This window comes from Stegodyphus dumicola, chromosome 3 (genome assembly GCF_044657685.1).
Source record: "Stegodyphus dumicola isolate Sdum_Otavi_A_Nest chromosome 3, ASM4465768v1".
NCBI lineage: Eukaryota > Metazoa > Arthropoda > Arachnida > Araneae > Eresidae > Stegodyphus > Stegodyphus dumicola.
In genome coordinates this window covers 45,098,228-45,122,076 of record NC_140770.1, presented here as the reverse complement: position 1 = coordinate 45,122,076, position 23,849 = coordinate 45,098,228, and the positions used below count along the sequence as shown (strand labels likewise).

Genomic DNA, 23,849 nt, shown 5'->3' with positions numbered 1-23,849 from the left:
GTAAACGCAAGATACTTTTTTTATTAATATTTTAATGTGCAGTTTGTGAAACATGTACAATATTAAGGAATAAAAGAGACATAATGCGATCAATTTTCGATTCTAACCTTGATTTTTATCCTTACCATGTTCTACGCTAAACAAATGGACCCTCATTATCGACTGGTGGTGGTGGACGTCTTACCATCACCACCGGGTATTATATATAGTGTAGTGAGAGAAATCTCTAGTATTCATCTATTCTCTTACTTGTAAAGACATTTCTAAGACTGATAATGTTCCTCTACATTTAGTTTTTCCGCACAGTATGACATTTAGAAGATTTATGTACTTATTTCATAGAACTGCTTCAAAGAATAAAGCTCAAATAAAATTGACTATCTGATGTGCAGTGCCATTTTTAATTGCAAAGCAAATTAAAAATAACAATGCGATCTTTCATGGGAGGCCATCTTATATTTGGACCAATAGGGTAATTCTTTTAAGCCTCTGAAATTGCCAATATTGGGAAACTATTTATCCAGTTTGATAAATTAAGTAGCATGCTGTCTCCAGTAAGCAGAGGAAACCCTGACTATTTCACAGAAATCAAAATGCTTTCTCTATAAAGGATAGTTGATAAATAGACTGTTCCCACAATAAAGGTGATGGGCCTTTTAACCGGAATTGAGTACTTCATTTTAGAAAATTAAAGTACCACGGAAGCCTTTCATAAAGATTTTAAGTACAAACTTAATTTAAAGGTAAAGAATAGTTGAATGGCACCAATGTTTTAGGGGGTGGAGGAGAAAACAAATATTTGTAAATATCTTACCTTTAATTTCACTGGCATGGCCAGCTCTCGAGTTGATGATCTGATGGAAAAGATCGTCTAGCTTTCCCATACGGCCTGATGAACGGGGAAGTTTTCCCTCAACATCTCTCCAACCTAAATGGAATAAGGAAAGATAAAATGCCATACTCAGTCGCTGAGGATTGACTGATTCAATGCATCGTCTCATTTCATAAAACGGACGTCTCATCGTCTCATTTTATAAAGGGTTATCTCAGGTCATGGACAAAAGATAGAAAGACAGAAAAAAAGTAGAGAATACTGCATGAAAATGAGCTTAAAAAGGATCTGTAATGGGCTAATAAAGAAAATGAAAAACAAATAAGTTAAAAAATATCTATGCAATTAAAATGGTCCTAAGAAAAATTTTTCGTATCAGTTCACTTTCTGCGCAGAAGATATTTGCTGAATTACAGCAATGAAACAATGCTGCTGTTTATTCCTCTGCAACGAAGAAATGAATTCTTTTGTCATATAATGAAGCTACTTATTTTCTAACTTCAATAACAAGAAACTTAGGATATTCATTTTCTAAAAAAAAAAATATGCTCTTCCTCGTCTGTTCAAGAACAAGAGTTTAAGTTCTATTCATTTATCTGTTTAAAAAAAAAATTAAATTTATTTCTATTTCCGTCTTCCTCTTTTAGATGAAAAGAAAAGATATTAAAATACAAATAAGCAAAATACGAATCATAAAGCAAAATACGAATTATTACATAAGAATTATTGCAAAAGAAATGTTTACTGACAAAAACATATTTTTGTGAAAGTACATGTAAAATTTTTGTGAATGTGTAGCGCGAATTTTAATTAGAATTTCGAAACTTGATCAGATAGATATAAATAATATACAAAAGATGTTTTCCAATGCATATATGATACGTGACGTGTTGGAAAAAAGCATGTTTACGGCTGAGGTGAAATCAAATCATTTTGAAATGAAGAGTATATAAACTCCCAGAAAAGATTGTTCTTAGTGTATCAAATGTGGTTGAAGTGCTTAGTAGGAATTCCTGCAAATTTTGTTAAAAGTAGTATATTTTAATAAGATTATGTAATATCCATTACGGACGGCGCTTCACGAAGTTGATATAATAATTACATAGGATATTCATGAAAGTTGGCTACATGCTTTATTTCATTAATATGAACCCTAGACATATATTTTCATTACAAAATTCCTCAAAATAAGCTAGATAATTTTGCGAAAAAAATTTCAGAATTTTAGATGGGAGAATTCTGTAAACACAAAATGATGTTCCCTCTGATGATGAAGAGTACAAAAATATGATTAATTAAACGTTCATTATACTTAAATTATTTAAATACAAGATGTTTCACACACTTAAGTGGAAAACTCTTAGAGATAACTGTAATTAATAATTCCACATCGGGCAGTTACAAATTAATAACGATCGCTGTTTTACACAATTTGAATAATTAATACCCCAAACCAGTACCTTTTATAGCTTCTCACGAAATATAAGGGGAAAATACTAATTTTTTTGGATGCCAAGGGCTGAAAACTTATCTATAAATGTAAATTCGTTTTCTTAAATTTGATAAATTTGGTGTATGAAAAAATTACTGAGAACACTGATTATTAAGATATAACTTAATATATCCTGTTGCACGCAGTGAAACGTTAGCACTGCAAAACGGGTGATTAAGCATTGCCTATATAATATCAGTATATTATCATTAAATACAAGAACGTACAATCAGACTACAGTTATATATGTTGATGCAATACAAAGAGCAACTCTTGATTAGCTACATAGTATCACGAAATGCTGCTGTATTATTGAATAGAGACCGATGGGTTTTTTTAGAACCCTGTGTTTTTCAAATCTGTGTGAGAAGATGGTGGACTTACAAGAAGGAGTGGCCGAGAGGGGCGATGCGCTCTTCCAGGAACTGAAGCCTTTGACGTTCCCAGCAGCAACGCGCACGAAATACGTGCTACCCTGGGTCAAGTCCGGAATCATGATTTCCAGCTTCTGCACGTCCGAGATCTCGCGAGATCCCGCCAGCAAGGAGAAGTCTTCGTAACAGCTCCATTCCACTGTAAAAGAAAATGAGCAACAACATCAATCACGGTATTTGAAAGGATCAAAGAACCACCATACGCCCGCCGCCGACAGGGGTTGAAAAAACTCGGGGTGGACGTCGTCTTTTCCCCAGTTCTCGGACCTCATTACAGTCTTAAAGCAGGGAAAAATAGTGACATTTTTAAAAAAATAAAAACCACAGCAGTCATGATTGTTGAAACGAATATCAGCTTTCCACATCAGCTGAAAGTATAGTTAGCACTGTTGATAGATTTGAGGACATGCTTGCTAAAACAAGAACAGAAAATTTGAATATGCAAATTGGTACACAGGCGTGGAAAAATAAGCCTATTATGTTTCTTTTTCCAAGGTTTATCTTTCTGTATGACTAGGGAAGAAAGAATTCCAACTGCCTTGTTTATCCTTCCAAGTTCTTCTCGTTTTTGAGCTTAATAAATACGCGGTGTTTCGAAAAGAAAGAGCACATTTTACGGGCTTGTAAAATTATTATGCTTTGCAATACAAAAGTGTGTCATATATCATCTCATAAGGAAGAGGTGATTATGTTCGCATGCTAAGCTCAGTAGTTCTTCAGCTTGAAATTTACTGAAGGGTACAAGATAATTAATTGCACGTTATGTTCACGGGTTTTCAAATCCGGTCTCTTACTCTCCTGATATAGGACCGGCGTCAGAATTTAGGAGCGAGAAAATTTTTAGAATTTAAAGAAACGCAGGGCGGCTGAATTTAGCAGTTGCATCAGGTTGATAAAACATCTAGCGCCGACCCTGCTTGATATTCGCCACAGAACTTCTCATGAGCAGTCTCTACCGATGCCCTATCTTATCCTTACACACATTACCAGAACACATGCAAAGAACTATCACAATAATGCCCTTGCTGTACAGCACGAAACTCGCTTTCTGGAACTCTTTTGCAGCCAGAATCCGTGTGGGATTTCATTAACTATATGCCTTTTTGTTATCAGATAAAGTTCGACATTTTTGTATTTTAGTAGATAAAGTTCGATACTTTTGTCTTTTTGGTATCAGATAAAGTTCGACATTTTTATATTGTAAAAAATAGCAGTTTTACAAGCAAATAAGCTTGTTCAGCCCTTTCAATCGGATATGAGCTCGGATTGAGCCACCAGTGTTTAGCAATTATATCCGCTAGGTCACAGATAGACTTTTTGCCATTCGACTAAAATAAATAGAATTATTATTTTTATAGACGGGAAAAATAATTGCATAGCATAATACATGCTATTAAATTTTTGCACTGAAGGTTCGTAATAAATTTATGTTTTTTAATTAAAACATAGTTAAATCAACGAAAGCGTTCAGGACTAGCAAATAAATAAAACATGAATAATTCATTTGGTCTGGAAACATATTTAAAGTCGAAAATATTTTGAAAAATCTGAAAATATTTTTTTTTCATTTTTAAATACTTAGATTAATAAAGAAGAAAATTAAAAATACCGGAAGACATGCTAAAAAATTTGGAGATATTTTCAAATTATTTCTTAAATATGTGTCTTATTATATTATCATATTTAGGAATTACATTGCGTTTTGAGTTTATGTTTTAAAGCATACATTTTTTTTCAGTTACATAAAAGGACTTTAACAAGGTTTACAACTAATATTCATAATATATCTATAATAATATAGCTTTTTATATTTAAAGTATAGCTCACCAGCGACTTAAGGGTAAAATCGCTGAACACTAGCAGTTCGATTCAAATTCCCATTCTGGGAAACGGGTGCGTATATGAATTATATTTCTCTTCGTTTTACGCAAATACTAGTTAGCTTACTTTTAAAAGCTCTCCCCGAAAATATCTCTTCGCTTAAGCAGATAGCTTTCGAGTATTCTGCCTTAATAGAAATAAAATTATATTCGAATATAATAGTTAGAAATTATGTTAACTTAATAGTTAGAAATTATGTTTTTTAAAGCATAGAATTTATTTTCATTTTTAGAAACTTGCTTTTATTCTTTCAATATATGTCTCGTTATATAATAATACATATACATTATATCTCTCCTTATTAAATAACGTTCATTTTAATTATTAAAATGTCACTTGAAAGATTATGTTTCATTCAGTGTTTTTTCATGTTTAGAAGTGTTACAGTGTCCTATTTTTTAAAGCACTGGATTTATTTAAATTTTTTAGAATACACTTGCAAGATTAATTTAAATTTCAATGAATGCGAAGGTAAAATTACGTATTAAATATCATATGACAATGGGATATATATACAACATGATGAGATTTTCTCAATGGAAAGCTTATATTTAAAAATTCCAATAAAAACCAACTACATTTCTACATGACACGTGATCGAAAATATGCAATAAAAAAGAAGTTACACAGTATAATTTATTCTTTAAACATTAAAATTCCTCTTTTGGTTATTAAAAATATACTGACTTTTTTATAAGATTAAAATTTTTTGCATTTTTTCTAAAAGTCGTGAAAGTTACTTATGTGAAGTTACTTACTGAAAATACGAAATAATAGTTCAATTTATACATTAAAGATCATAGATTTAGAAAGAGAATAAGAATTCAAAATGGAGGCACGTCGTATCTTACTTTCTGTTTTTATTCCAGGCAGATTCTGGTACCTTTCTTTTCTTTTGCTAACTTTTAATCTTCTTCGTAACTTAATAATATTAATCTCTAAGCTCCTTCGCCAACCTTTTTTTCCCCTCTTTAACTTTTAATCTCCTCCATTAATCGCTTCTCATAAGGTAATATATAGGAGGGCAACTGTTGTAAGGCTTTAAGATTTCGCATAATTCCTTTCTGTTGCTTTCAATTCGTAAACTTGGAGACTATCCAGTGTTTGCGGTAATTAAAATCTACAAGAAACTTTTCAAGCATTTCGCAATTCTGTCTTTCTCTGCTTGCCTTCTGGAATTCTTAAAAATGCGAGAAAAGGTTTTTCGTGAGATAAATTAGTAAGTGAAGTAACGTTACTTACACGGACAAAGCAATGGTAAGTTACAGGTCATTTCGCTTCCATACAAGCTATACGCATTTTGTGGAATAAAGGAGCAAGCGAAGTAACCAGGTACAATGCCCAAAATCAATTAAGACGATACAGTTCGCTCAACTAGCACATGACATTTATGATATGACGTATCTCTCACGTGACATTTGAGCTAGTCCTGTGTACATTAAGAAGTAATGATGACCGAGTCTAATGATACAAAAAGAGATTAAAGTAAAGAAACTTAAGGTGATAGTGTGTGCTTGCTCCTATTACTTCCTTTTCATGTACCGCAAGATGAGGGACCTTTTGGTTGCTATTTGACTTTATAGAATGTCTTTTAGATTTTAGTTGAAGATAATGATTTATGGAAATAGGAAATTAACTGAAAGAGTGAAACCGAATTTTTGATAAAAATTATTTTATGTGGGACGTGGAAAAAAAAGCAGACGTAATACAAATGCGTAGCTGTAGCCTTAGAATAGTATAATATGCCAATCTGATTTACATTATCTACTCAGTCTTAGGTTTCTCTGTTACCACGCCCGCTAACATGCCCTCTCTTAAGGAGACAATCTGAGGTAAGAGATTTTTATGGTTATCTAACAATGATTGATCTGAGATTATACGGTTAATAATCATGATGACTGTGGGCAATTTACATATGCAAAATGCATACAGTCATCATAATTATTAAGAATTATAACGCATAGTAAATATGTTTCTAATAGATAAACAATTTTTAAACACAGGAGAGGCTTTCCAGAAGTAACTCTACAGGATTATTAGTTCGTGAGTAAAACTTATTTGAAGATAATAAGCTGCAGATTACTTTCCTTGATGGATCCTTTATGGTTTCCTTCGGCATAACCATCACGAGAACTGAGGAATTTGTCTGATCATAGGACACGTTTTACATCCATCTTGTAAATTCAAGTAATTTACGTGGACACTCAATCGGTGTCGCCATATTTCTCATCACTCTAAATATTTACACAACGTTTCTTGAAAAATTGCGTTAATATAAAAAAGCAAAGTGTCTGTGAATGAACTAACTCATGATTTAAGTCCAGAATGATTATAAAGATGGTATTTCAGAATGTACGTGTACGACTGGCCTAGCGAGGACTAATGCGAATTTCTCATGCCATGATCACTGCAGCATCCTGCTATTCTCGGCCATGACTCTCAGGAACGTATTGCCATCAATCACAAAACATGGCTTCACCATGCTCATATTGAGCTTCAGATTGGAAATGTGCAAGCGCGAAATAAAATCATCCGGTCTCCCAGCGAAGAACAAACTTTAAAATCATGCCATCCGTTGGCAGAATGTTGGGTACTATGTTTTGAAAGTGTTTTATTCGTCGATTTTCTGAAAGGGGAGTTAAATTATAAATGCTACTGTCTGTCATGAAACTGAGGATTGAGTACGAGCTGCTACAAAACATTATTGTCCTGTGGGATGCTAACAAAAGATGCGTTATTCTTCTACGATAATGCTCCCTCCTACATGGCCGCATCAATTTGGAAATTCTGGCAATACTTTCAGATGGAGATTGCAGGCGAACTCTTTTATAATTTGTCACTTTTTTCTAGTAAAAACAAAGGATCTGCCAACAGGTGACTTTCGCTTTTTCACATATCTCCGGGCGCAGGTTTGGAGTGACGTCAATGGCAAGTGAGCGGTAATATCATACCTCCTTATTTTTTCCTAATAAGGCAAAGAGGAGCTTGTCCATATATGAACAAATAGGTTAGACAGCTTAGCTTGCTGACGATAACATAGAAAAATAAGGCACAAATCATAAGCAACACAAAATCTTACGTACAAACATACGTTACTTTAAAATAATGTAAATTTATTTCTGGAATGGCCCTACATAGTAATAATAGTAATAGCAAAAGTAATAATAACAGTATTAACATATAAATATTTATAGCGTGACTATAATAACAGTATACTATAATACAGTATAAAACTATTCTGTTTGTTTAAAATTACTCAGTATTTATAAAGCTTCCATCTGATTTCCTTTCTTGGAAATCAATGTAAATGAAGAAAACAGGTGCGTAACGACAACCACATTGAGTTTATTCTAGGGTTAAAACTTTGACAAAATTAAAAGGATTAGTTTTAATTTTAGAAAAATATATTCTATGAATTTCAAGGGATTCAGGCACATGTTTCTCTTCTTCAAAACGCATAAATGTCTTTAGAGAAACAAACATATTTTTTTAACAGAAAATGCTACTGTCTGTCCGAACAAAAGACAAACAGAAAGCATCACGCAGTTCCGAAGAATAAATTTGAAAACAATGTAAATATTTAATATACTGGTTGTCCAACAGGACTTTATGTCGGTGTGTGTGTGTGTGTATTTAATTATGGCAAAGCACACTAGGGCTATCTGCCTAAGGGGAGGGATGCCTTCCTGGAGGACTTTCTAAGGGAAACTGGCTCGCATATACGTTACACATGGGGAAAACCACGAAAACACCCATGTAGCCAGCCCGTTCGCGGGATTCGAGCCTCGGACCGAACTACCAGTGTTCAGCGACTTTACCTCTCGGCCGCTGGTGGGCCCGGACTTCATGTCGAAGAATTTAGAAACTAACAATAGAAATACCGTCATACTGTAACATTTTTAATAGGGAGAAACAGTTAAAGAGACATGAAGAAGACATTCAAGACTCCTAAAGTCTCCCACAGAATTTTCATCTCTGTCATTATTTAAAATAAACTAGAAAGGGTAAATTACAGATGAAGGGGAAGTCAGCTAATGTTATTATTTGAAGCCGTGGAGTCAATAGTGTAAATTTTCTATTACTTTTTTTTTTATTTATTTACTGTTTGTTTGCTACTAGTTGGCAGTTTACCTTTTTTGGTACTTTTCCGTTTTGCCGGCGCAAACGATAAAGTCGCCAATAATGGTACAACTGATGCCAAATGGAATATTTTGTAAGGTAACCTTTTACGCTTCATTTTCAAAACAAGTCGTAGCCATTTCTTATTAGATTGATTGTTTCTTTCAATACTGGCATACAAAGAATTTTTACAAGATAGTTAAATTTTATGCCCTAAGACCATTCGCGGTAATTAAGCCAATTAGGATACAATCAGACCGCTTACCGGAAGGCAAAAATATAGAAAACGGAAAGTCAAGGGTGAAGTTCATCAATTTTAATGAGAATGAACTAGCGAAGTAAAGCACTGCGGTTTTAATTTCTGAGTTAGCCATTCGTACGAATTGGAATAATTCTTGCATTTAAAATTGAATTCCAAATTAAGATTTAACTTGAAATTAATGTAGATAATTATTGAGAAAATTAGATTTTTGTAGCGTAGTTTATGTGAAATGAGATCACTCGAGGTCACGCGATAAGAACCGGCGAATCAGGATGTTGAAACATGAAAGCATAATAAATTCTTACAGTTTTTTTACAAATTTATTGTCTTTTTACAAAATTTGAAACCCTATTAAAATGTTTATGCCTTCAAAATAAAAAATTCTTAGAACTAACATTTGTTAACATTTTTTTTATGTTTATACTGTCGCCAACAAAGTCTACTTGACGAGATTTGTGTCGGCGAAACGGAAAAGTACCAATTTTTTTTCTGTTTTATTTATGAGTTCATCTCTATTATTCTTTCGTTGATTCTTGCTAAAAAAAATTGCAACTTTGTCTGGCTTCTCAATCAGTCTTTATTAAATTGGACCTAGGTGCATAAAACTGTTGAAAAACCATTTTTATAAAGTAACATAACGAATATCTCCAAAGCATTTTTTTTATACACCATCCCTCTGGGAATGTTTCTGTTTTATTTTATTTATATGTATTGTCTGTATATATGTATTTAACCATTTTTATAAAGTAACATAACGAATATCTCCAAAGCATTTTTTTTATACACCATCCCTCTGGGAATGTTTCTGTTTTATTTATGAGTTCATCTCTATTATTCTTTCGTTGATTCTTGCTAAAAAAAATTGCAACTTTGTCTGGCTTCTCAATCAGTCTTTATTAAATTGGACCTAGGTGCATAAAACTGTTGAAAAACCATTTTTATAAAGTAACATAACGAATATCTCCAAAGCATTTTTTTTATACACCATCCCTCTGGGAATCAACTATGGTGATTCTTTTATTTATTCAGCGACTATTTTTGCTCAGACGTGAATATTTAGATTAAAAGCCAAGAATGCCATAATTGACTTGTTTGGATAAACATTGTCATTTACTTTTAGCCTTTCGGATGAAATAACCTTGAACTTGGTAAAACAGAATTTACGATGTGAACTTAAGGTTGCCAGCAGCTGTGTTTATTTCCGGCGCCCTGTGTCTCACCAAACCTCTCGTGTGTATTAGTCTACCCGTAGAATTGCTTTAACGATGCATCGAAGGAACTATTAAAACCTAATATTCGCCAAAGGGAGAATAACATTCCCTATTTATAGCGAACACACATTGTGAAATGCCATGGATATAACAAAAGAGGACAACACTATCAACTGCTTTATTCCTTTCTTTCCTCACGTGTGACGCAGTGAACAAAATGAATAAAATAATGAAACAAGACTATATTTTTACACATTGAGCCAAATGCGAACTTCTATCAGAAAACCTAGCCATAATTATATATAATTCAAAAGGTCTATAATAATATTCTAAAGAATAATTAATTTCAGTGTTGGTTTCATTGTAGTAACGGAAAAAGAAACTGGACGAAGCATAGTTGTTTTTTAAGTGGCCTTTCTTAAAGGATCTTGGTTTTCCTTTAGTATTAAAATTTTAGGCCTTTCTAAATTTACAGATTAATAAAATGTATAATTCAAACCAAACACTATCTCTGTACTTCTTCTTTCTCTACATTCTAAGCTGTTTAGAGGAAGAAAAATGGATCCCCCCCCAAAAAAAAACACAGGTCGAGCTGGTAGAAATCACAGCCCTGTCCATTCACACAGTTCTCGGCAGCTGTTTTCTCATCACTATCTCAAGAGAACCTTATTCCAGATAAGTGTTTCTTCAGTTTTCGAAAAGGAAACACTCACTGGATGCGAAATCTGGGCTGTATGAGGATGGCTCCAGACTTCCTACGTGAACTTTTGCAACAATTCTTGAGTTTGCGAACAGTATCATGCACAAGAATTACACAATCACTCAACGTACTTAGGCGTTTGCTACGGATGGCTTCACGTAACTTTGCGAAAGCGATACAATAACGATCAGAAATAACACGTTAGTGCTGATCGTTTGCCATTCCCATAATACTCGATAAGGATAACGTTACATGAATCCCAGAATGTGGTTGTCTTAACTTTACAGGCAGAATATAAAAAGTAAATCTACTTTCGTTGGTGATCCAGCGTGTTTCCACTACACAGTGGCTCTTTTAGTTGAGGGGATGAAATGATAAAGCCAAGTTTCTTCTCCAGTAACAATGTGATCAATGAAGTGCTGTTTTTCCGAATGGTAACGTTGAAGAAAGGTAAGATTGCACATCATTCGTATGGCTTTCGTTTGCTCTGATAACGCATGTGGTACCCAGCGGTCACAAACCTTCGAATATCTCAAAACATCAGAAACGATTCGCTGCACGATATCATAGCTCAGTCTCAACTCTGACTCGATTGATTTCCGTCGATCATTTTGAATCGCCGCCGAGATGTTATACTAGTTAGAGAAGTTTTTTGCGATACCGAAGGGCCCAGGTTTGAATCCCAGAGAAAGCTGGAATGTTGTAAATGTATAGTGTCTGTACGGCATAGAGGCACTCTAAATATGCGGCGAGTCGAAAATCCTCTCGAGAGGTTGATGATAGAGGAAGAGAGGTGGGAAAGCCTCGGGCCCGTCTCCACAAAGGGCTGTTTTTCAAAATTGGAACTGAGCAAAGTCGTACTGTCACCTGTATAGGGCCAATGACAGGCGCAGCCTTGCTTTCCTTGTCACAATGGATTTCGTGGGCTTGTTCTGATGTTACTATCAAGCAAGTGAGATAAGCCACAACATAATTTTGAATCATTTCTTCAACTCGTACCGTGTTGAATTCGGCCGTTGAAGAACTTGGTCTGCCGCTCGCTGTCCTATTTATGGTTTGCCTCCTCTTTGCCCAATTGAAAAGAAAACAACATTCCGCTGCATGTTGTTTGCTCATTGCTTCTTCACCATAAACTCCCACGATTTGAGTGCGAATTTCAGATGGGAACATATCTGGTTTGTCCATAAGAAACTTATCATGGCTCGCACATCCAAGTGAGATCATTAAGGTGTCGAAAACAGTGGGTGATGATCTTTGCTTTGGTTTATTTTGATTATGGCAAAGCACTCGAGGACTGTCTGCCTAAGAAGAGTGATGCCTTCGTGGAGGACTTTCTAAGGTAAACACACACGTTATATACATCGTTCGTATACACGTTACACACGAGGAAAACCACGAAAACTCGCCGGAATCAAATCTCCGACCAAGGTTCAGCGAATTAATCGCTCGGCCGTTGGTGAGTCCGGATAATAATGAAACATTCTTAGTAAGTATCGTGAGGAAATACTAATAATCTACTCGAAGGAAAATGTTGTCAGATGGCACTTACTACCTTATGGGAGGAACTGAAAGAATATTAGAGAAGTTGCAAGGCTATATGCCTTGAGGTTTACTGTTCTTACACATTAAAAAGCACTAAACAGTAATATGGCTATTCTGTGTTTTGGAGAGATTGATAATATTATACCTTGTCCTCAGTGAACTCAGAAGAATAAATATATACATTCAAAAATTTGATATTCCGGCATACTTCTCAATGAATCTTCCCTCTACACAATAGTACAAGGAAACTCAATTAGCATATGGATCGTCAGTATCATGACAGTGGAATGTTGCAACAGCATGATGCTCATCGGAACTTTTCCGTACCGACAACCGACGTCCTGGTTTCGAGTACCGGCGAGGGCACTGCACATTTTTCAAATCTCCTACTTCAAAAAACCTTAATGACTCTAAAAGTGGCGCCCGAACTAAAGGTGGTGAACGATAATTCGTCACCCTCATGATTTCGCGATTAAGTCGTCTTTATATAAAGGGAGGAATATATAAGGTATTTTCTTCCGCCTCTCCGCATGCCTTCGTGGTGTAACTCGAAACATATTTGAGAAGTCCAGGGTTCAAGTCCGGCGAGGGCACTGCACATTTTTCACGTTTCCTGCTTCAAAAAAATCTAATGACTCTGTAAAACAACGATGGATACCTTCAGTGACACAAATTTGGAATTTGTCACTTAGCTGAAAATCCAGCCTTTTTTTTTTTAATCACGCATCTTTTGAAAGAAATATTTCTTTTCAAAAGCAAATATTTCTTCTGAGGAAAATTTACAAATATTTTAGGATTAAACAGGAAACAAACAGTTACATATCATGGATCAACTATCAGCATGTGCTACAAGACAGTAGTTCCTCTGGAAGACGGAATGCTTTATTTAGAATTGTTACAGGCTAAACGACATTTCATTTCACGGTCCTTACTAGCAGACACCATTGTAGTCCTAGCATGACGAAACATCATCCCATATGCCAACAACAGTGCAGCGTTACCTGTTTGTAGCTTTCGAAGAAAAAATGGTTGGTTAAAGTTGCCCCATAAGGTGGTTTCCGCGATCAGCCGATTTAATTTCTATAAATTTCTTCGGAAAATGGAACTGACAAGCCTATACGATTTGCAAAGCCAGTATTTCAACCTGCGACACTGTGACCACTAGTCGTGTCCCTGACGAACGTTCAACAGAAAATTCTGCATACAGGTTGAAATTCCGACACAGAAAAGGTCATATTTCACACACAGAGAATTCAGAAATGCTCACATTTGCCAGAAGATACTGAACATATTAACAGAAAAATATTCCAGATATTCACAGTATTAATTGAAAGTTGTGCAGCTATATTTAGCATATTGATTGAAAGTAACGTAATTTTCAAAGATTAGCGAATTAGCGTCTTTCCATACTTATTTTGTCATTGATGCAAAACATCATTTTCTATTAATTTAGTTATACATTTTAGAGTCATTAGGACTTTTTTTTTTTTTTTGAAGCAGGAGATGAGAAAAATTTGTAATGCCTTTGCCGGGACTCGAACCTGGACCTCTGGAATACGCGCCGAGTGTGCTACCGTTACACCACAAAGGCATGCAGAAAGGAAGGAGAAAATACCTTTTAACATTTTCTATTAATTTAGTTATACAGCACAATTTTCTAATTTCTGAGATAAGTGTGCTAATTTTCAAATTGCACTTATAAAAATTATTCTGTATCTTATACAGCGCCTGGTCACTTTTTATACCCAAATATCACTTCTATATAGCTGTAGCAATCGTTGTTTAATATTTATTTAAATGACCTTTTCCAGTACAGTTTATGTATAGAAAATAAAATACAAGTAGATCACGTATTTTTATGAATTCATGCATATGGAAGATGATAAGCTGATAAAACACATATTAAATATATATGCAGCACACATCCTGTATGCAGTGTAGTATTGGAATGAATGATAATTTCAGTTTTTTATTAGTCCAAAAGGGCTTTGTCCCTGAAGGACTACTGTTTTCGTTTTGCGATTTTGCGTTGAATCACTATAAATGTCCGTTTCACTCTTTAAACTGTTGAAACCAAATGTTAGAGACCTGCATTATATCGGAAGAAATTAAATAATGAAAAATCTGCATAAATGTAGGTATATTTCTCGCATTGTGATAAAACAACGGTACATAGAGCCATCGAATTTTGAATGACGTAATCCTCCTACGAATATGGGCATGTGGAAGACCAACTTTGAAATTTGGAATTTGTTTTATTATCGATTTCATATTTTCTGAAACTTCTAACTTTCTAAAACGAATTTTTGAGTAATAAACTCAACTATTTAAAAGCGAGCAATAGCAACACTCTACGGGGAAAAAAAGACCTTTTTATTTCCAGGGTGCGGAACTGTGTATCAGAAATTGTAAAGATAGGCTCATTTTAAAATTTTTTTGCGACATTGCTATAGAACTGAATTTTGCGGTTTAAGTGCAAAGAACATGATATTTAATAAATAAAGGTAAAACACAAAACGTTAAAAAAGCACCCCTCTGGACGTAATTTAAAATCTGAAACCTTTCATATTTTTTTAATATATATTTCATTACATAAATTTTTTTTTAGAAGTAAAGTGAAAGATTAATTCGTGCAATGAAGAGAAGTTCATTGAGCTGCTCTTGGCTTGCACCAAGTCCTAAAACTATTCATTAACATCGTATTGGCATTTTCTGTGTAACATGGAATATAGCGATTAAATGCTTCGAAAGATAGACCGTTTCTCGCCCTTTGGCAAGATGTCACATGTCGGGAAAAAAAATAAAACTGATACTGGGTTTACTGACCCACTCCTTTGTTTATTTACAGTCTGGAGCAAATTTGAATTTGTTTCCAGCTCACTTAAAATAATATTTACTCGGAATTACGAGGGCTATCCAGAAAGTAGATTACGTTTTGGAATAAAAAAATAAACAAAGTATAGGAAACAAATTTTATTATATACAGATGAAAGCCACACTCAAATACTACTTTTCTACATAGTCACCATACAAATTAAGGCATTTATCGTAGCGATGTACGAGCTTGGAAATTCCTTCGTCGAAAAATTCGGCCGCCTGCGCCTTCAACCACTTCGTTACCTCTTCTTGCAGCTGTGCGTCGTCATCAAAACGCTGCATAGCCAGCCACTTCTTCATTGCTGGGAATAGGTGGAAGTCGCTCGGTGCCAGGTCGGGACTGTACGGCGGATGAGGAAACAACTCCCACTTAAAAGATTCAAGAACTTTACGAGTGACATTTGCCGTGTGGGGCCGGGCGTTGTCGTGAATCAACAAGATCTTAGAGCTCAACATTCCTCTGCGCTTGTTTTGAATTGCTCTTCTGAGTTTTTGGAGAGTTTGGCAATACCTTTGAGAGTTTATTGTAGTGCCTCTTTCCAGGAAGTCCACCAAAATTACACCTTTTCTGTCCCAAAAAACAGTCGCCATCATCTTCCTTGCCGACATTGTTTGCATGCATTTCTTGGGTTTTTGGGGAGAACTTGTGTGCCCCCACTGCATTGATTGCAATTTCGTTTCACAGTTCACATGTTTCACCCATGTTTCGTCACCAGTAACGATGCGATCGAGTAAAGAGTCACCATCCTTATGGTAAGCGTCCAAAAAGTTCAACGCTGCAGCCATTCGCTGATTTTTGTGGTCCTCTGTCAAGATTTTTGGAATCCATCTTGCACAAAACTTGTGGTAACCAAGCTTTTCGCTGATGATTTCGTGCAACAAACTTCGCGAAATTTGTGGAAAACTCAAAGAAAGTTCCGTTATTGTGAAATTTCGATTTTCACGGACTTTAGCATCGACTTTTTCGAGAAGTTCGGCGGTCACTATGCTGGGTCTCCCACTTCGATCTTCGTCGTGAACATTGGTTCGGCCATTTTGAAATCTTATGACCCACTGACGCACTCCACCTTCAGTGATAATGTTGTCCCCATACACTTCACGAAGCTGCCGATAGATTTCTATCGGTTTACAGTTTTTTGCAGTCAGAAACCTTATTACTGAGCGCACCTCGCGGGATTTTCAATTAACGCAGACATTTCAAACCGTCACAGTATCTGAACGGAGCACAGCACGAACCTCTCACTAGCACGGCTAGATGCAGACTGAGCTGCGCAACGCTCTGACCCCAAGATGGCCGCGCTAGCCCCGCCCCTAGCGGACACAGACGGAAACGTAATCTACTTCCTGGATGGCCCTCGTATTTACTTTAACCGTGCGAACGTCGCAATCAAACAAAATGAGATTTCTAATCTCCTAACCTGCGATCCAAAGGTTGAAATTACAAGAGATTGCCGATTCTTCGAAATTTAATTTACTTGACGATGTTGGCAGAGAGAAATTAAAATCAACTTTCGCATAAACTGGATAGCAAAATGAATAATTTGAATTTTTTTTCTGACTTATTAAATATTTAGCCGTTAATATTATTTTCCCCTTTCCCTCTCTTCCCGAAACAAGAGGCCCGTGCGTTGATTCAAAATAAAAAAATCGATTTTCTTCACTTTCGTTCACTATTACTTTTCCAATACATGTCAGGATCATTTTTACAATTAAGAAAGTGTGGCTAGATATTTTGAATCGGTAAAAAATAATTAGTTGCCAACTGTTTTATCCGACAATATTAATAAAAAGATACAGATACTTGAAAATAGAAAATTGTATTGATAATATTTTTAAAACAATTTTAAAAAATTTTCGTAGAAAAAAAAAATACGGAGGCTAATAATAATTCAAAACAAAATGTTCTTAAAGCAGCCAGACAAAAATCAGTAGTTTTCACTGTGTTACAAAATAAATCAAACTTGCTCTGTTACAAAATTTAGTAACTTTTTTTAAGCTCTAAAAGGTTTCAGCATCTGTAAAAGTCGAATGCTTCTAAATAAGCTAACATAGACACGATCGTCTAAAATATTTGAAAACTTCGCTTACGCAGTTAATTTTTTTCATACCTTATTTTCATAGTTACTTAATAATACCATTCCTCTCCAATATGGGATGTTGAATAAAAATACGTATCAGGTCCCTCGGAAAATTCTGCCGTTGTCTTTACGTTCTTTGCAGTTGCACGCTAACAGAAGTTAGCGTGTACCTTCAAAGCACGTAACACGTGCATAATTTAAGTGCAATTGCACATAACACGTGCACAGTGGTATTAATAACACACAAATGTTATTAATATCTCGAGTCTTTCGCTGTGTAATTAAGCATACATTGAACAATATGTCATTCGATAGCAAGCATCAAATATGCTATCTGATGAAGTGAAAGTTCAATGTGCTTTAATGCATATTTCAGATTTGGCAAATTAGCTATGAAAGAGCTATTAAAGTACATTAGATGATGACGCAATGGGGTAATCGCAAGACTAATTTTTGGTTTTATGTTTGATGTTTAAGGTGAGATATGAGAAGACGCTGTGCATGCATGCAGATTTTCTGTGCGAATGATAACACGAAACCATACACGTAACTAACCATGTCTGCGACCGATCTACATATAGCCCCTCTGGGGTTATTTAGATAATGCATGTTTTCATTTATCAGAAATCACTGCGTATGATTATCTACGCATATATGCAGTTGGAAATGCCGGCTGAACAGATGGATCTCATATAATTTACTTAGAGATGACTTAAGGTATTGTCTTTCAAACAGCAGTTGTGAGTGAAAGAAACATCAGTCATTACAGAATCTCTTACTTGTGGTGAAAAATGTTATGTTGCGATGTTCATAACTGTGGTTATCGCCAGATGAGTTGTTTCTGTAAATCCCAGCATTCGATCCGCTTTTAACTTCAGAACCAAAGCCATAACATCCCTCAATCACATTCTTCGCGATGTTAACATGAAATATTTGCAACAAATAAGCCAGCCATTGTTGAGTAATAAAAGGTTCTTTCTGCCCATGGCTGAAGCTCGTCTGCACACAGTACAAATCACAAGACACTCCGTGGCAAAATTGAGTTGAAAAGTCCTTTCTCCCTCACTTAACATTTTTTGTGCCATCTCTGCTGTAGATTATAATCAATAACAGAATGTAAAGAACTCGATAAAACGCTTCCATGTTTTTAGCTAACTCAGAGTAGTTCTATAGGAAAGTCACCATACTGAAAGATCGCAGAAGGTTGTCTAATGCAATGGAGCCTGCTTTGAAGAGTACAGATTACTGTGCAATCAGACTGTCGTATTTTCTTTCATTAATACAAAAAGAAAAAAGTCTTCTGCAGAGATTTATATTAAAATATAAATATCTAATTCAAGTTACCTTTGTATTTGGTGACAATGCTGTCCTCTTTGTGGGCTGTGTCAGGTTCTGAGAATTTCACTTTTAAAGATCGAGTACCAACTACTTCCAACTGCACACTGGAAGGCGGATCTGGAGGACCTGTAAAAGACATGTTTTTAATCAGAATGAAGACAAATAAAGTGACGTAGAATATTAAAGATTAACAGCATATTTTTATAAATCAAGATATATTTATTCTGTGAGATATTTGTGCAAGAGAGCTGTTTAGTATTTTTTGTTACCAAATAAATTTCTAGCATGTCTTTGCAACAATAGATGGCGTTACTGCCTCATGATTTAATTGTGGTTGCTATGGTAACGAAACTTTCGAATATGTGAGTTATGTGGTCTATCCTTTTTTGTTTTTTATTGCTACAGTGCTTTGAGTGATGTATGCATAAAATCATGGACCTTATAAGAAATAGACCAACCCAAATGGGTTTTCTCCCTCGTCTGACGCGTTCCCGGCTGTCACCTTGATCACATCCGGAGGAATAGGGACGACTTGCAGAAATTTAACAGTGGCTGCCTATTGCAGCGTGTATAATTGTCAAGAAAAAGCTGGTTGTAGCGCCTCATTTCAGAAATTAGAATTTCTACATATTTTTATTTTTGAAATTGAGATTGATTTTTAAAAATTTAGCATAATTATCAAGCATTACCGTTCCATTGATTTTTAACAATTTAGCATATTTATCAAGCATTACCGTTCCAAAGAATTATAAAGCTATTGCATGCTTTCCGGGCTGGCTATTTTTTTAGTTTTTCCTATGCTAGAAGGAAATTTGTAACTACTTCTTTTAGAAAATAATATTTTAAATCTGAACTAATAGAAAATTTCAAACAAGCAGTTTTTTCTTGCAATTTTTATGCTTTTTTTTGGTGTAAATAAGTAAAAAATACTAACATATTTAAAAACGAATTTTTGAAAGTTTTGTTTAAAATTCTAAATTGTGCTGCTTTTTTAAAATTATAGATGAGTATTACAGCACAATTTCTATAAAGGAATTTTATTTCAATTATATTTCATAATACATCATAGTGATAAACACTTGTGACATCTTAATTTTTATGCATTTAATTCTAATATTAAAATTGTATTTAACCGTAATAATTAATTTTGCTTATATTTTATAGTGATTATTTTTTAAATTTATTTTTAGTTCTGCATATTTTTTTTTATTTGCTGTTAATTTAATTTATTAGCTCGAAGCGGCATTTTGCGCTATTTCACTATAAATGCCCGGGTCTCCTTGCAAATTGTTGCTACAGAATATTATCGCCCTGTATTACATTTAAAGAAATTAAATAATGAAGAATCTGCATGAATATATGTATGTTTCTCGCACTGTGACAAAAACGACAGTATCTAGAGCCATGAAATATTGAATAATACAATCCTCCACAAGAACATGGGCATCTGAACGGCCGAATTTCGAATTTGTTTTAATCTATTTCATATTTTGTAAAACTTTAACAAATTTTTGATTAACAAACTCAACGAGTTCAGAGCGAGCACTGTACAGAAAATAACTGTTTTATCTCCAGTGCGGAAATTCTAAAGATATGCTGTTTTCAAATGTATGGGGGTTTACGAGCGAAGAACATGATATTCACTAATTATAGGTAACACACAAAACGTTAAAAAAAGGTTCCTTTTGGGCGTAATATAAAATGAGTGCTTCTAGATTTTATTTTACCTTTTTTTACCCCTTCATTACACTCAGAAAATTTTATGCTCCGAATTTTATAAATTACTAAAATAAATATTCCACTTTGATGTTAATAAGTTAATGATGATATAATCAAATAAATGATTGTTTTGTAAAGTTATTATAGTTTTTGAAAATCACTGCCTGAAAATGGTCATTAAATTAAAAAAAAAATTATCAGATCTTATTTAATTTTACCTTATTTATATCAAAGCATCACGTACTGTCAATATTATTTAATTTTACGTTATTTGTACGCAAAATTACGTTCATAAATTTTGTGCTTAGAGTTTTTACCGTTTTACCAAAGTAAAGATGTTTGTACAAGAATTACGCGTGAAAAAAATGCAGTAAAAACTGCTTTAATGAGATATATTAAATCCTATTTAAAAAAAAAAAAAAAAAAAAAACTGTAACCTCATTACTATACCTCATCACTATACAACGTATCACATTTAACAATTAAAAACAGTTATGAGATACAAACGCCATAGGTTTCAGTGTTAAAGTAAACTAGATCATCCCTACTCTTTCTTGCGGACATGTCGGTGACGCGCCCCCGCCCACTGGGTTAGTCTATCTCTTATAAGGTCCATGCATAAAATGCTGTGTCGTCACGTGGACGGCATTTCTTCAATTTCAAAGCGTTGTGTATAATAAATAAGTGATACATTCTGCTTTGTGGATTTATTCTTAATCAAGAGCTTTGTTATAAAGTTTTGCGTTATGAAATAGTTACCATTCAGTTGCAATATTGGATTTTTGCTTCTTACATTGCTAAGAAAATTATCAACCGTTAATTAATTTGGCATAAACACTTCATGGCTTATTTCCAGCATATTTCATATCAGCTTGTGCTCTATCATTAAAAAAAAAAACTTTTATTTTATAACTCTAAAGATGGATATTTTGATCTAAAACATGAAATCTGTTTATCTACTTCTAACGAAAAATCATTTCTAGGGCTAATTGCATTCTAAAAGTGCAATAGAGTGTAGAACGAGTCTGGAATTTCTTCATTGTTGTGATGTTGCATATCAATAATGACTATGTGAATTTAGAACTTAGAGATTTGATCAAAATAATGTCTAATTACATTGTAAGGAATTATCGCATTCATCTTCAAGCACATCTGATTACCAATAGGAAGAACAGCAAATTCGAGTTCTGGCGAGGTCGTAATTGATTTTTCATGCCTCCTACTCTGAACACCTAACAGACTCTACAACACATACTAAATCTATATTAAAAAATCCGTTGAAAGCTGTAAAAGGTTCTAAATAAATTTAATTGTTAACAGAAAATGTAGACTGAAAATTTGTTCTTCTACTCTATACAGAGAAACGAAAGAGTCTTTAAATAACTATTAATACTACACATTTTGCTTCTAAAAACTGAGAGCCATCACATAAGTCCTAATTTCATTGTATTTCTACATGCTTTAAACGTAAAAATAAAATAAATGTAAAAGATAAGAAGAAGAGAATATAAAAGAAAAATGTCGTAAACGAAAATCGTAAATAACAAAAAAATTTTATATTACAGAACCATCCGCTTCAAAAAATTATTGTGTATCTTTGTCGCTGATGAAGTTAAGAATGATCTAACAGTAACAGAGACAGAGGTAGCATATCACCGTATATTTTACTAACAGGACAAGTTTCCTGTCCCCAAAGGGACAAGAGACGAAAAGAGATTGTAGAGGAAGAAAGTTCAACCTATTTTCTCCATACACTTTTTATTAATGTCATTAGTTCCCCTTCTCCGCTAACTTTAACAGCCATCAGATTTCATTAATGAGGTCAAGGACTTGTAATGAACATAATTTTTTTTTCAAAAGGTGAATAAACACACTAACATTTACCAGGATTAAGAACACAGTGTATCTAGAATCATTTTGCATGCTCCCGTGCTCTCACTCAAACCGACAATGATGTTTTGATACCTGAAAACATGCCTGTTCATGAAGCGTAAAGGCGTAGAAAGTTCGAAGGCCGGTTGGTGAAAAATAATTCTTTTTGAGAAAGCTGGAAAAGTCACTTACATTGTTTCATTCGTTTTCATTTTAACTACCCTTCATTCTTCACGAACACAGACTAATATGACCAGCAGTTGCGAGACGCAATAAATATTCATAATGGTAATTCAGAAGTCAAACAACAAAAATCAGCGTTATATTTTCAGAATTTTCACAGGACTAGTTTCGATGGTTTTACCGAACCACCATCCCTCAGCTGCAAAACCGCAAATGAACAAGATAGGAAATAATGATTAGATAAGATAAGAAAGCCTGGACAAGACTAAGCAAGTGGCGCCCTCTGTTGATGAAACCAGAACTAAAACATAGTTTCTTTAAAGGCCGAAGGCAAAGATGGATTGGAATTAGGATCGTTAACTAGAACAGAAAGATTTTTTTTTTTTGAATGTGAAATGCCTCTAGAAAAAGAGGCGGTACACACTGCGGTAGAGCGGACATTTTAGAGAGAAATAGTACTGGCCGTCAATTCATTTTTGTATGTCCACAAAACCCAAAACACACAAAACTTAATTCGTCCAGGATTTCCTAGAACAGAATAATATTCGGTGGAGGGAGTAATAAGGTAAGTTTCTGGACTTCACGCCTATACTGGGACTGCTGTAGCCAAAACTGTTGGAATAACAGTTTTCCTCCATTAGATTCTATAATTTAAAAGCGTTTTTTGACAAATAAATTTATTGTTAAAAATACCCTTCAAACGATAGCCCTTATACCATAAGGGGTATTTATAACAGTTGTTCGTCTTGAAAAGATTCTCCATTAGACTCGGGAGATACACTACAACAGTTTAGTTTTCCAATTTTATATGCTGGAAAAAATTAATTTTTTATTCTTATTTTTATTGCTGTAATAACTTTTTATTACGTGGAGTAAATGTGTACCAAATATTTGTTAAAAATTCAACAAATATTTCTTGAGATATACAACTGCGTCTGTTGCCTTCACTTTCGACGCCAATGTATGCTCAGAATGATAATGCTACTGAATGAAAATAAATCTATTAAGGACAAATTTCAAAAAGGTCGTTCAATGATTGATGCATTTATGTTGAATAGAAAATGAAGCAATTTTTTTTATCTCTTTTCAAAAACAAAATCATCAAACACTAGGCCAAGTGGGAGGACTTTTTGTAGGTACTTTTCAGCAGAAATGTTTTCATAATCATTTCAAGCATATTAGAATTCTGAAAAAGAAGTCTTAAGAAACATATTTAAATTAGCTTTGATTAAAATGATGGTATTTTACTAAGATGCACCCCCATAAAAAACTGCTGAAAGATTTTAGTAATTCTCAAAAAACGAATAAT

The 23,849-nt window shown here is 34.3% G+C and overlaps 1 protein-coding gene across 3 annotated transcripts in view; it reads right to left on the bottom strand.

Annotated features, from left to right (window-relative positions):
- LOC118198837 (ankyrin repeat and fibronectin type-III domain-containing protein 1-like) overlaps window positions 1-23,849 on the bottom strand; it is a 1,134,269-nt gene that overhangs the window by 28,976 nt on the left and 1,081,444 nt on the right. For all 3 annotated transcript variants that reach the window (XM_085812822.1, XM_085812824.1, XM_085812823.1), the window contains 3 exons: window positions 18,773-18,892; window positions 2,709-2,897; window positions 815-928 (listed from right to left, as the gene is read on the bottom strand). In XM_085812822.1, coding sequence (XP_085668948.1) covers window positions 815-928; window positions 2,709-2,897; window positions 18,773-18,892 — 423 coding nt within the window. The remainder of the gene's footprint in view (window positions 1-814; window positions 929-2,708; window positions 2,898-18,772; window positions 18,893-23,849) is intronic.